The 13409-nt window shown below is 48.6% G+C and overlaps 1 protein-coding gene across 1 annotated transcript in view; it reads right to left on the bottom strand.

Annotated features, from left to right (window-relative positions):
* LOC132582318 (WAP four-disulfide core domain protein 1-like) overlaps positions 1 to 13409 on the bottom strand; it is a 29777-nt gene that overhangs the window by 880 nt on the left and 15488 nt on the right. Inside the window, exons 2-5 of the mRNA XM_060253851.1 lie at positions 5711 to 5906; positions 3773 to 3856; positions 2866 to 3006; positions 1198 to 1310 (exon numbers count right to left, since the gene is read on the bottom strand). Of these exons, the coding sequence (XP_060109834.1) occupies positions 1198 to 1310; positions 2866 to 3006; positions 3773 to 3856; positions 5711 to 5906 (534 nt within the window). The remainder of the gene's footprint in view (positions 1 to 1197; positions 1311 to 2865; positions 3007 to 3772; positions 3857 to 5710; positions 5907 to 13409) is intronic.

The raw sequence follows: 13409 nt of genomic DNA, 5'->3' as shown, positions 1-13409 counted from the left end.
GATCAGGCCAATGGCCCATCCAGTCCAACACTCTGTGTCACAGAAGAACATATGAGAAGCCATGTTGGATCAGGCCAATGGCCCATCCAGTCCAACACTCTGTGTCACAGAAGAACATAAGAGAAGCCATGTTGGATCAGGCCAATGGCCCATCCAGTCCAACACTCTGTGTCACAGAAGAACATATGAGAAGCCATGTTGGATCAGGCCAATGGCCCATCCAGTCCAACACTCTGTGTCACAGAAGAACATAAGAGAAGCCATGTTGGATCAGGCCAATGGCCCATCCAGTCCAACACTCTGTGTCACAGAAGAACATAAGAGAAGCCATGTTGGATCAGGCCAATGGCCCATCCAGTCCAACACTCTGTGTCACAGAAGAACATAAGAGAAGCCATGTTGGATCAGGCCAATGGCCCATCCAGTCCAACACTCTGTGTCACAGAAGAACATATGAGAAGCCATGTTGGATCAGGCCAATGGCCCATCCAGTCCAACACTCTGTGTCACAGAAGAACATATGAGAAGCCATGTTGGATCAGGCCAATGGCCCATCCAGTCCAACACTCTGTGTCACAGAAGAACATAAGAGAAGCCATGTTAGATCAGGCCAATGGCCCATCCGGTCCAACACTCTGTGTCACATAAGAACATAAGAGAAGCCATGTTGGATCAGGCCAATGGCCCATCCAGTCCAACACTCTGTGTCACAAAAGAACATAAGAGAAGCCATGTTGGATCAGGCCAATGGTCCATCCAGTCCAACACTCTGTGTCACAGAACAACATATGAGAAGCCATGTTGGATCAGGCCAATGGCCCATCCAGTCCAACACTCTGTGTCACAAAAGAACATAAGAGAAGCCATGTTGGATCAGGCCAATGGCCCATCCAGTCCAACACTCTGTGTCACAGAAGAACATAAAAGAAGCCATGTTGGATCAGGCCAATGGCCCATCCAGTCCAATACTCTGTGTCACACAGTGGCCAAAAAAACCCAAGGTGCCATCAGAAGGTCCATCAGTGGGGCCAGAAAACTAGAAGTCCTCCCACTGTGCCCCCCCACCCCCAGCACCAAGATTACAGAGCATCCCTGCCCCAGAGAGAGAGTTTCAACAATACACTATGGCTAATAGCCACTGATGGACCACCCCTGATCTGTTTTGATTGCTGGGATTTGGTGTGCATCAGAGCAAACCTGGTTGTGCAGACATGCCTTGAAACCAAATTCATCACAGTCTTGGCCAGATTTGAATGCTGGTGTCTTACCCAAGTATTCCTTGTAATATTTAGGCTGTAGGTTCCGCCCATCTGGGGAAAGAAAAGGCACAATGCAATAATTATCTGGTTGGGCAACAGCTGCCTACACTTTTAAATGGCACATTTGCATAAAAGTCATGGCAAATGCTTTGGCATTGGCTTCGGCTGACCATAAAGGTGACATTGCCCAGAAAGAAGACAGGGACAGATATGAGCATGGAGCAGACTAGAGAACCCAAACCCCTGGCTGTATACTCTGTGGAACAGTTATAGAGACACCTAGTGTCAAGAAGGAAGAAGTACATGTGGGATAGGATTGCCAACTCCAGGTTGGGGAATTCCTGGAGATGTTGGGATTAAAAAGAAATTATTGTATTGCAGCGTGTTTAGCAGGGGTGGCCAAATTGTGGCTTGGGAGCCACATGTAGCTCATTCGTACGTATCGTGTGGCTCTCAAAGCCCCTACCACCCTGTCAGCCAGTTTGGAGAAGGCATTTCTCTCTTTAAATCACAACTCCAAGCCAACCCAGCCAGGGAGGAAGCATTTAATGTTAAAGTTGCTTTCTTTGCACCACTCCCTCCTGCCTCCTTCCCCTCCACCTTCCCCACCTTCCCCATCTTCCTTCCTTCCTTCCTTCCTTCCTTCCTTCCTTCCTTCCTTCCTTCCTTCCTTCCTTCCTTCCTTCCTTCCTTCCTTCCTTCCTTCCTTCCTTCCTCCCTCCCTCCCTCGAACATTTGATGTTCATTTCTTGTGGCTCTCAAACATCTGATGATTATTTCGCCACCCCTGGTATGTAGTATAGCCAGGAGATCCTAAGACTATCTGGCAGCCAGAAGTTCTAGCTGTTTTTTGGTGTTATGACCCCGCTTGGTGGCAAGCTAGGCTTGTTTTTAAGGCAAGAGATGGTTCAGAGCTGGTTTGCCATTGCCTGCTTCTGCATTGCACCCCTGGTATTTTTTTTGGAGGTCACCCATCCAAACGCTAGCCGTGGCTGACCCTGCTTAGCTTCCAAGATCTAACGATTTTAGGGGGTGGGGCCTCAGGAGGGGAGGAGCCTCAGCAGGTATAATGCCCCAGAGTCCACCCTCCACAGCAGCCGTTCTCTCCAGGGGAAGTCATCTCTGTTTTCTGGTGATCTGCTGTAATTCTAGGAGATCTCCAGGCCCCTTCCACCTGGAAATTGTCAACTCTAAGAGGAACTGATGCCAGGGCTGGCCGTAGGCTATCTGGCACCCTAGGCTAGGCTAACTTCTGGTGCCTCCCTGCAGTGCACCCAGTCACACGGGGGTGCCTAATTCAGCGCCCCCAGAAGGCTGGCGCTCTAGACAATTGCCTAGTTTGCCTAGCGGCAGGGCCAGCCTTGACTGATGCAAATAGCTTCCTTTGTACTGCGCAGAGAACACTTCTTTAGAGGAGGAACTCTCCAGCATTATACTCTGCTGAGGTCTGTGCCTTTCCTAAACCAGGCCCCAACCCCAAATTTCCAGGAATTTCACAGCCTGGGGTTGGCAACCTTAGACCTTGGACCAAGGTTGAACCCAGACTCAGTCCAAAAAGCAAACTGCTTCCACTCCCCCACCCCTACCCTCCCGCCAGCAGAAGTACCTGGATTTCCCCGTTGCCTGATGCACTGCCCCCTGTTGGGGATGCCCTCGGCGGCATTGCCTGGGTTGATGATGTGGCATTCGTATCCCGTCGGGCAGTGCAGGGGCTCCTCGCCGTCCTCCGTGGTGCTACAGGCCTCGGCTGCAACATAAAGATCACACTGTGGTCCCAAGCATAGCCAGCTTCAAGAGGGGATTGGAGAAAACGTCTGGAGCAGAGGTCCATCAGTGGCTATTAGCCACAGCGTATTGTTGGAACTCTGTCTGGGGCAAGCGATGCTCTGTATTCTGGGTGCTTGGGGGAGGGGCACAGTGTCCTGGCCCCACTGATGGACCTCCTGATGGCACACAGCTTGGGAGTCCCAGTTCCCAGCTGATAGCAAGACATCTCCAGCCAATCACTGCTCTTTCTTGCTGATGCGCTGCTGATTGGCAGGTGGAAACTGAGGCCAACTCCTTTGCCCATTAAGCCACACACACACACCCCTGATGTAGCCAATCCTCTTGGAGCTTACAGTAGGCCCTGTCAGAAGAGCCATGTAAGCTCTTGGAGGATTGGCTACATCAGGGGTTTGTGGTCTAATAGGCAAAAGAGTTCCTGCCTGGAACCCCTGTGCTCCTTCTCCTAAACCCGTCTTTCGGCCACTGGACTGCCAGACCTCTCTCACTGCCTAACCACTAACCACCCTGGCTGCCCTTGGGGTGGCCAACGGTAGCTCTCCAGATGTTTTTTTGCCTACTACTCCCATCACCCCCAGCCACGCATGGCTGATGGCTGGGACTGATGGGAATTGTAGGCGAAAAACATCTGGAGAGCTACTGTTGGCCACCCCTGCCCTATATAGTGCCAGTTACTAGCTTTCTTGGACCTTCCAAAGGATTTGCGTGTTGTTCTGACTGCAACGTACCTTGTAAAACTTCTTCTGGTCCATCAAGTAACCAGCCGTTTCCACCCAGCCAGCGTGGTTTGGGCTGTACCAGCCAATCCAAAACTGCAAAGAAACCACAGAAAGGATGAACAAAGGCTAGGGTTTTGAAGTCTGACTCAGGCAATAGCTGGGGACTTTGGGGGTGGAGCCAGGAGCAAGGGTGTGACAAGCACAATTCAACTCCGAATAAGCGAGGAGAGGATAAGATTGAAGGAATTAAGGAAAGGTGGTATAAATATATAGGATGGGTAAAAAACAGGAGGGGGCAATAATGAAAGAAGGCTCAGGCTCCGAAGGGTGTGCAGGGGGTTGCAAATATAAATGGGTTCTGTAATGGTCAATTTGGGAGGGGTGGGAGGAGGGAGGGGGGGAGGGAGGGAACTGATGGATCTGTAATATGAATGTACGATATTGTAGGAATGTAAGATGGAGAAATAGCATGAGTTATAATACAAAATAATATATATATATATTTTAAAAAAATTCAACTCTGTGTCCTTTTAAAAGTTTCCTGGCATTACATTTTATGACACACACATGGCCCAGCCCAACAAGGTGTCATTTATGTCAGATCCGGCCCTCCTAACAAATGTGCTTTGCCTCTGCTACTTTGCCAGTGCTACGTTGTACCACTTGTTGAAATGAGGATTCTCTCTCTCTCTCTCTCTCTCTCCGTCCGTCCGTCCCGTCCGTCCGTCCGTCCGTCTATCTATCTATCTATCTATCTATCTATCTATCTATCTATCTATCTATCTATCTATCTATCTATCTATCTATCTATCTATCTATCTATCTATCTATCTATCTATCTATCCGTCTATCCGTCTGTCTGTCTGTCTATCTATCATCTATCTCTTTCTCATTCTATCTATCTACTCTCTTTCTCATTCTATCTATCTATCTATCTATCTATCTATCTATCTATCTATCTATCTATCTATCTATCATCTATCTCTTTCTCATTCTATCTATCTATCATCTATCTCTTTCTCATTCTATCTATCTACTCTCTTTCTCATTCTATCTATCTATCTATCATCTATCTATCATCTATCTCTTTCTCATTCTATCTATCTATCTATCTATCTATCTATCTATCTATCTATCATCTATCTCTTTCTCGTTCTATCTATCTATCTATCTATCTATCTATCTATCTATCTATCATCTATCTCTTTCTCATTCTATCTATCTATCTATCTATCTATCATCTATCTCTTTCTCATTCTATCTATCTATCTATCTATCTATCTATCTATCTATCTATCTATCATCTATCTCTTTCTCATTCTATCTATCTATCTATCTATCTATCTATCTATCTATCCGTCTGTCTGTCTATCTATCATCTATCTCTTTCTCATTCTATCTATCTATCTATCTATCTATCTATCTATCTATCTATCTATCTATCTATCCGTCTATCCGTCTGTCTGTCTGTCTATCTATCATCTATCTCTTTCTCATTCTATCTATCTATCTATCTATCTATCTATCTATCTATCTATCTATCTATCTATCTATCTATCTATCTGTCATCTATCTCTTTCTTATTCTATCTATCTATCTATCTATCTATCTATCTATCTATCTATCTATCTATCTATCTATCTATCTATCATCTATCTATCTATCTATCTATCTATCTATCTATCTATCTATCTATCTATCTATCTATCTATCTATCTATCTGTCTATCGGCATCAGAAAATTCTTTTTTTAGCCATCTGGCTGGTTCTACAGTCTTCATTCCTGCCCACTGAATGTCCGGTCCTGCCGACTGCAGTGACTCGGTCTGTGTAATCCGCCTTGAGTCCAGGTGAGAAAGGCAGAGTATAGGTAACATATATAGAATAAATAAAATAAACACAAATGTTTTTTAATGGCAACGGCAATGTTGATGGTGATAACAACAACCTGGGGGTGGCGGCACGGAGTCTAAGCAGGCGTAGATGCATCCGTTGTAGCAGCAACGTTTGTGCCTTTCGCACTCGGAATCGGAACGACATCCGGGCACCTCACACGCCCGGTCTGGAAGAGTTTGCGGTGGAGGCGGACAGCGATCGTTCTTCTGGTAGGGTGCACCATGAGAATGAAGGGGATACTCGTAGTCCTTGAAAAATTGAAAGCGGGTTTAGTCTGGACAACTATGTCCCCCCAAAAACATATTGCACAGTGTTTTCTAGTGAACCAGGCCTCAGATTCATCAGGAGCTCACCGGAGCGCAACTCCTGAACCTTTCTGAGGGTTCCCCTTGAATAGGAGGTGCAGCTGCATAACACTCCCTGGATTAGGAGAGCAGGCAGCCGCCAGCCACCAGGGGCTTTGCCATGCAGCCCTCATTAACCCCTGGAGAAGTCCACACCACCCTTTCTCCACTTCTTATGATTTTGGGTGGTAGGTGGCTTGCTGGCCTTTTGACTGGGGGGGCGGGGTGGGCAGGAGAACCCCAGGTGAGTGAAGCCTGCTTGGGCTGTCTGGATCTCTAGCCAGCCCAAGCAGGCCTCACTCATCTGGGGCTCTCCTTTCTTGTATTGGGTTGCTTTTGGCTGGTGGGGCATATGCTAATGAGCTCTGCCACCTATTTTTCTGCACAATGACCCCCGAGCGGAACTAAATCAAGATGGGTAGCCCTGTTAGTCCGTCCGTAGCAGTAAAAAAAAGGAAGCGTCTAAGAGCACCTGAAAGACTCACAAAACGGGTGGCAGGGGAGGAACTTTCGTGATGTATCTAAAGAAGCGAGCCATGACTCACAAAAGCTTATCCCCTGCCCAGGGCTTTTCTTGTAGGAAAAGCCCAGCAGGAACTCCTTTGCATATTAGGCCACACCCCTGACGGCACCATAGTTCCACACAGCAGGGACTCATTTGCATATTAGGACACACCCCTGGTGCCAAGCCAGCTGGAACTGCGTTCCTGTATGTTCCTGCTCAAAGGAAGCCCTGCCATAAATTTTGTTAGTCTTTGAGATGCCCCTGCACTCTTGCTCTAAATTCCTCAAGGAGCCTGTCACTTGTCACACACCCCTCTAGGACGACAACTTTCCTTACAAAGCTAGATTTTTGCAGCTTGTGGCACATTTGACTATATCGCTTTAACTTTCCACCCCCCCCTTCAGGAATGCTTTTTTTTAATTACCTCCCCCCCTTTATTTTAAATAAATGCCGTTAAGCATAAGCATCCCAAATCCAGTATTTCACATTATTTAAAAAAAACCCCACAAACTCCTAAATCTGATAACACCAATAAGGAGGAATATTGGTCAACTTTGCAAGTGAAACATTTTGGGGAAACGAAGCTAACCGCCTGCTCAGATTTGGAGCATTCTCTGCAAAACCCGGAAGATCCAGCAGATGGCATCCGTTGGCAACAATATGCAGCCAGATCAATTTAGGGACCAACTTAGTTTTGTTCAGAACGTCAGCTTTCGTGGACCTCATTCCTCGTCTGAAGAAGTGGGCATGCACACCACAGCTGACATTCTAAATAAAACTTGGTTGAGCTTAAAGGTGCTCCTTGACTCGTGCTTTGTTCAACTGCTTCAGACCAACATGGCTGCCCGCTTGGATCAATCTAGGGCCCATTCATAAAGCGTTTTAGCTTTTAGAAATTGCCCTTACTCTCCAGTATTTGAACCAGTAGCTCCTCTCTCTCTTTTTAGTCCACTGGGACCTTGAGAGCAGAGCTTAATTCTGGGTATAAGCTTTTGTGTACATAACCTTATGCCCATAATTAAATTCCGTTGATCTTAAAGGTGCCACTGGACTCAGAGTTTGTTCTGTTGCTTCGGACCAGGGGTGGCCAAACTTGCTTAATGTAAAACCCACATAGAATAAACATCAGATGTGTCAGAGCTGGGAGGGAGGGAGGGAGGGAGGGAGGAAGGAAGGAAGGAAGGAAGGGAGGGAGGGAAGAAGGAAGGAAGGGAGGGAGGGAGGGAAGAAGGAAGGAAGGAAGGGAGAGAGGAAGAAAGGAAGGGAGGGAGGAAGGAAGAAAGGGAGGAAGGAAGGAAGAAAGAAAGAAAGAAAGAAAGAAAGAAAGGAAGGAAGGAAGGAAGGAAGGAAGGAAGGAAGGGAGGGAGGGAGGGAGGAAGGAAGGGAGAGAGGAAGGAAGAAAGGGAGGGAGGGAGGGAGGAAGAAAGAAAGAAAGAAAGAAAGAAAGAAAGAAAGAAAGAAAGAAAGAAAGAAAAAGAAAGAAAGGAAGAAAGGAAGGAAGGAAGGAAGGAAGGAAGGGAGGGAGGGAGGGAGGAAGGAAGGGAGAAAAGAAGGAAGGGAGAGAGGAAGGAAGGAAGGAAGGGAGGAAGGGAGGGAGGGAGGAAGAGAGGAAGGAAGGGAGGGAGGAAGGGAGGGAGGAAGAAGAAAGGAAGGGAGGAAGAAGAAAGGAAGGGAGAGAGGGAGGGAGGAAGGGAGGAAGGAAGGAAGGAAGGAAGGAAGGAAGGAAGGAAGGAAGGAAGGAAGGAAGGAAGGAAGGAAGGAAGGAAGGAAGGAAGGAAGGAAGGAAGGAAGGAAGGGAGGGAGGGCGGAAGGAAGGCCCCCCTCCCCCAAGCCCCACTCTTTCCTGGATCCACCCCCAGAGTCTCCAGATATTTTCCAACAGAGACCTGGCAACCCAAACCCCACCCTCCAAAGCATCCATTTTCTCCCCAGGGAACTGATCTCCGTCGTCTGGAGAGGAGGTGTAATTCTGGGGGGCGCCCAGGTCCCACCTGGAGGCTGGCAACCTTAATGCTTAGACAACCAGTGTCCAATTCGTCACCCTCCGAAGGCCAGCCCCCCAGGCAATCTCCTATTTTGCCTCGTGTCGGGGCCTGCCCTGCTGACTCCTACCCCTCCCCCCTTCCAGGTGCAGGGCTTCCTCTGGAGTCCCCTTTCCCTGCTGAGAAGCATCCCAACGTGCAGCCCATCTCCACAGCCTGAAATGACACAATCCAGAGAAATGGCTGTTGATTGGACAGTAGCTGACAGGGTTGCCAGCTCTGGGTTGGAAAACGACTGGAGATTTTGGGGGTGGAGCTTGAAGAGGGCGGGATTTGGGGAGGGGCAAGGCTTCAGTGGGGCACAATGCCATCGAATCCAGCTCCCCAAGCAGACATTTTCTCCAGGGGAACTGATCCGTATCACCCGGAGAGCAGCTGCAATAGCAGGAGATTTCCAGCCACCACCTAGAGGTTGGCACATGGAGGTTGACAAGCCTGAGCCGATTGTTTAAAAAAAAAGCCACCTGAAATCTCACAGCGTCTATCGCTTTGGCCAGCTAATGTCAGTCTAGTTTTGCCAATTCTGGCTGGGGAAATTTGCTGGGCGGACTCAGGGAGGAGCAGCGTTTGGCAAGGCAGAGACCTCCGCAGGATCTAACGCCGAAGAAAGCTTGCGTTCTGAATACAACTCGGTTGGTCTTAAAGGTGCCGCTTGACTCCTGCTTTGTTCAACTGCTTCAGACCAACACGGCTGCCCGCTTGGCTCTATCTATAGGACAGAAAGACAGTGATGGCTGAAGTCTCCTTCCAGTCAAGTCTGTCCTGTTTCTGTGGTGATTTAGGCGGCCAGCTTAGGTGCCGTCCAAAGCTGCCAGTTCTTCCAGGGGTGATTGATCTCGCATGGACATCAGTTGCAATTCTGGGAGATCACCAGGCCCCACCTGGAGGCTGGCAACCCTTATGCCAGCCCTGAATTGTTTCTTACAAAGCTGCCTGGGTTTGTCGAGTCCAGTTCAAGAAACATCTGGGGACTTTAGTTTATTTCAGTTTATATCCCGCCCTTAGGGTTGCCAGTCCACAGGTGGGGGCAGGGGATCCCCCGGTTTGGAGGCCCTCCCCCCGCTTCAGGGTCGACAGAAAGCGGGGGGAGGGGAGGGAAGTGTCTGCTGGGAACTCTGTTATTCCCTATGGAGATTTATTCCCATAGAAAATCATGGAGAATTGATCCGCGGGTATCTGGGGCTTCGGGGGGGCTGTTTTGGGGGGGGGTAGAGGCACCAAATTTTCAGTACAGCATCTGGTGCCTCTCTCCAAAACATTCCCCAAGTTTCAAAAAGATTGGACCAGGGGGTCCAATTCTGTGAGCCCCAAAAGAAGGTGCCCCTATCCTTCATTATTTTCTATGGAAGGAAGGAATTGAAAAGGTGTGCTGTCCCTTTAAATGTGATGGCCAGAGCTCCCTTTGGAGTTCAATTATGCTTGTCACAGCCTTGATCTTGGCTCCACCCCTAATGTCTCTTGGCTCCAGCCCCAAAGTCTCCTGGCTCCACCCCAAAGTCCCCAGATATTTCTTGAATTGGACTTGGCAACCCTACCCGCCCTTCCCACTGAGGCGGCTCAGGGTGGCTCACAACATATACAATCTAACATAGAGTCTGGTTTTAAAAATACATCCATTTGCAACAATTTAAAACAGTAAAATAGAAAACATATAGAATAAACGATCTGCCAAAGTGCTACACTACAACCTTCCATAAAGTTTCCAATGTCAGTTAATTATAGGCCAGCCGGAAGAGGGCTGTCTTACAGGCCCCGCGGAACTGCCCAAGGTCCCGCAGGGCCCTCACCTTTTCCGGCAGCTGGTTCCACCAGCAAGGAGCCATTACCGAAAAGGCCCTGTCCCTGGTGGATTTCCGACTTTCGAGGGGGAGCCAGGAGACTTTGGGAGTGGAGCCAGGAGCGAGGGTGTGACAAGCATGAGTGAAAGGAGTTCTGGCCATCCTATTTAAAGGGACAGCACACCTTTTAAATGCCTTCTCTCTACTGGAAATAATGAAGGAGAGGGGCACCTTCTTTGGGGGCTCATAGAAACGGACCTCCTGGTCTAACCTTTTAGAAACTTGGAGAGTGTCTTGAGGAGAGGCACTGGATGCTATGCTGAAAATTGCTCAAAAAACAGCCCCCCGCCCCGGAACCCCAGATAACCATGGATCAATTCTCCATTATACCCTATGAGAATCAGTCTCCATGGGGAATAATGGAGTGCCCAGCAGACATTTCCCTCCCCCCCCCCACTTTCTGATGACCCTGAAGCAGGGGGAGGGCCTCCAAACCAGGGGATCCCCTGCCCCCACCTGGGGATTACACAACAAAAAATACAACCTAGTGACCAACCTGGGACCAGGTCTGATGAAGACTGGAAAGAAACAAGTACTTAATCGATTGGCTTGTCACCACACTACTTTGGGACTTCAATGTACAATTGAATGTACAATTGGACCGGTTTCTATATACTTCTTAGTAAATTGGTCACTAGCTTGCATTTTTGTTGTGTTATCCATTATAGTGACCTCTCTCGGGCTGTATTCTTTCCCACCTGGGGATTGAAGAAGAAGAAGATATTGGATTTATATCCCGCCCTCCACTCCGAAGAGTCTCAGAGCGGCTCACAATCTCCTTTACCTTCCTCCCCCACAACAGACACCCTGTGAGGTGGGTGGGGCTAAGAGAGCTCTTAAAGCAGCTGCCCTTTCAAGGACAACCTCTGCCAGGGCTATGGCTAAACCAAGGCCATGCCAGCAGGTGCAAGTGGAGGAGTGGGGAATCAAACCCGGTCCTCCCAGATAAGAGTCCACACACTTAACCACTACACCAAACTGGCATCCCTGAGCTGTTTCAAGCCTGAGAAATGAAGAAACTCTTCCTTCAAACTTGCATCGTTCTACCAAGAATTTCTTTCCTTTAAGACCTGGTTGGTGTCCTTGAGAAACCCGAAGATTCCGATTGCTCTCTGGGGTGTTTCAAAGCTCCTTCCGGCCTTACATTTTTGGCATCTGCGTCCTCTGGATTCTTTTCCGCTTCCCCAACTGTTGGCAAGCCTCACCGTTCCTGCACTTGAGACTCTTGTATAATCCTGGCGTTCAAACTGCCCAGAGGCACTTTAATAGAAATCCCAGCATGATGAAAGTTATCGAGCAGATTGTTAGAGTAACAGAACACGGGGCAGAGCGGAGAACTGGAGGGACTGATGCAGAAGATTCGCATTGTCTATAGGACGGAAACAAGAGTCAAGTTGCAACTTTAAGACCAACCAAGTTTTATTTAGAATGTAAGCTTTCGTGTGCTCTCTAAGCACACTTCATCAGACGAGGGGATCAGGTATTGTCTGATGAAATGTGATTAGAGAGCACATGAAAGCTTGCGTTCTAAAGAAAACTTGGTTGGTCTTAAAGGTGCCACTTGACTCCTGCTTTGTTCAACTGCTTCAGACCAACACGGCTGCCCTCTTGGCTCTATCTATAGGACAGAAAGTCAGTGATGTCTGAAATTTCCTTCCAGTCAAGCCTGTCCTGTTTCTATAGTGACTTAGGTGGCCGGTTCTGGGTGGAAGGAAATCTGGTCATTGGGGGGAAATGGAGCCTGAGCAGGGCAGGGTTTGGGGAGAGGAGGGGACAGACTTTGGCACCCTCCAAAGCAGTGGTAGAGCATCTGTTTGGTAAGCAGAAGGTCCCAGGTTCAATCCCCGGCATCTCCAATTAAAATGGTTCCAGGCAAGTAGGCGTGAAAAACCTCAGCTTGAGACCCTAATGATCCACTGCTGGTTAGGGGAGGGACGGTGGCTCAGTGGCAGAGCATCTGCTTGGTAAGCAGAAGGTCCCAGGTTTAATCCCTGGAATCTCCAACTAAAAAGGGTCCAGGCAAGTAGGCATGAAAAGCCTCAGCTTGAGACCCTGGAGAGCCGCTGCCAGTCTGAGTAGACAAGACTGACATTGATGGACTCAGGAGGGTCTGATTCAGCAGAAGACAACTTCATATGTTCGTATGTTCTATTGCTTGAAGAACAATTATAATAGTGGGAGAGCTCCAGGTTCCACCTGGCAGGGTTTTTTTGGGTAGCAGGAACTCCTTTGCATATTAGGCCACACACCCCTGATGTAGCCAAACTTCCAAGAGTTTGCAGGGCTCTTCTTACAGCTTGTAGGACTCTTCTTGCAAAGCCAGTTTGGTGCAGTGGTTAAGTGTGCAGGCTCTTATGTGGAAGCACCGGGTTTGATTCCCCACTCCTCCACTTGCAGCTGCTGGAATGGCCTTGGGTCACATAGCTCTGGCAGAGGTTGTCCTTGAAAGGGTGGTTGAAAGAGCCAGTCTGGTGTAGTGGTTAAGTGTGCAGACTTATATCTGGGAGAACTGGGTTTGATTCCCCACTCCTCCACTTGCAGCTGCTGAGATGGCCTTGGGTCAGCCATAGCTCTGGCAGAAGTTGTCCTTAAAAGGGTGGTTGAAAGAGCCAGTTTGGTGTAGTGGTTAAGTGTGCGGACTCTTATCTGGGAGAACCGGGTTTGATTCCCACTCCTCCACTTGCAGCTGCTGAGATGGCCTTGGGTCAGCCATAGCTCTGGCAGAAGTTGTCCTTAAAAGGGTGGTTGAAAGAGCCAGTTTGGTGTAGTGGTTAAGTGTGCGGACTCTTATCTGGGAGAACCGGGTTTGATTCCCCACTCCTCCACTTGCAGCTGCTGAGATGGCCTTGGGTCAGCCATAGCTCTGGCAGAAGTTGTCCTTAAAAGGGTGGTTGAAAGAGCCAGTTTGGTGTAGTGGTTAAGTGTGGGGACTCTTATCTGGGAAAACCGGGTTTGATTCTCCACTCCTCCACTTGCACCTGCTGAGATGGCCTTGGGTCAGCCATAGCTTTCATAGAAGCTG

Source organism: Heteronotia binoei, chromosome 14 (genome assembly GCF_032191835.1).
Source record: "Heteronotia binoei isolate CCM8104 ecotype False Entrance Well chromosome 14, APGP_CSIRO_Hbin_v1, whole genome shotgun sequence".
NCBI lineage: Eukaryota > Metazoa > Chordata > Lepidosauria > Squamata > Gekkonidae > Heteronotia > Heteronotia binoei.
This window is presented reverse-complemented; position numbering and strand designations above follow the sequence as displayed.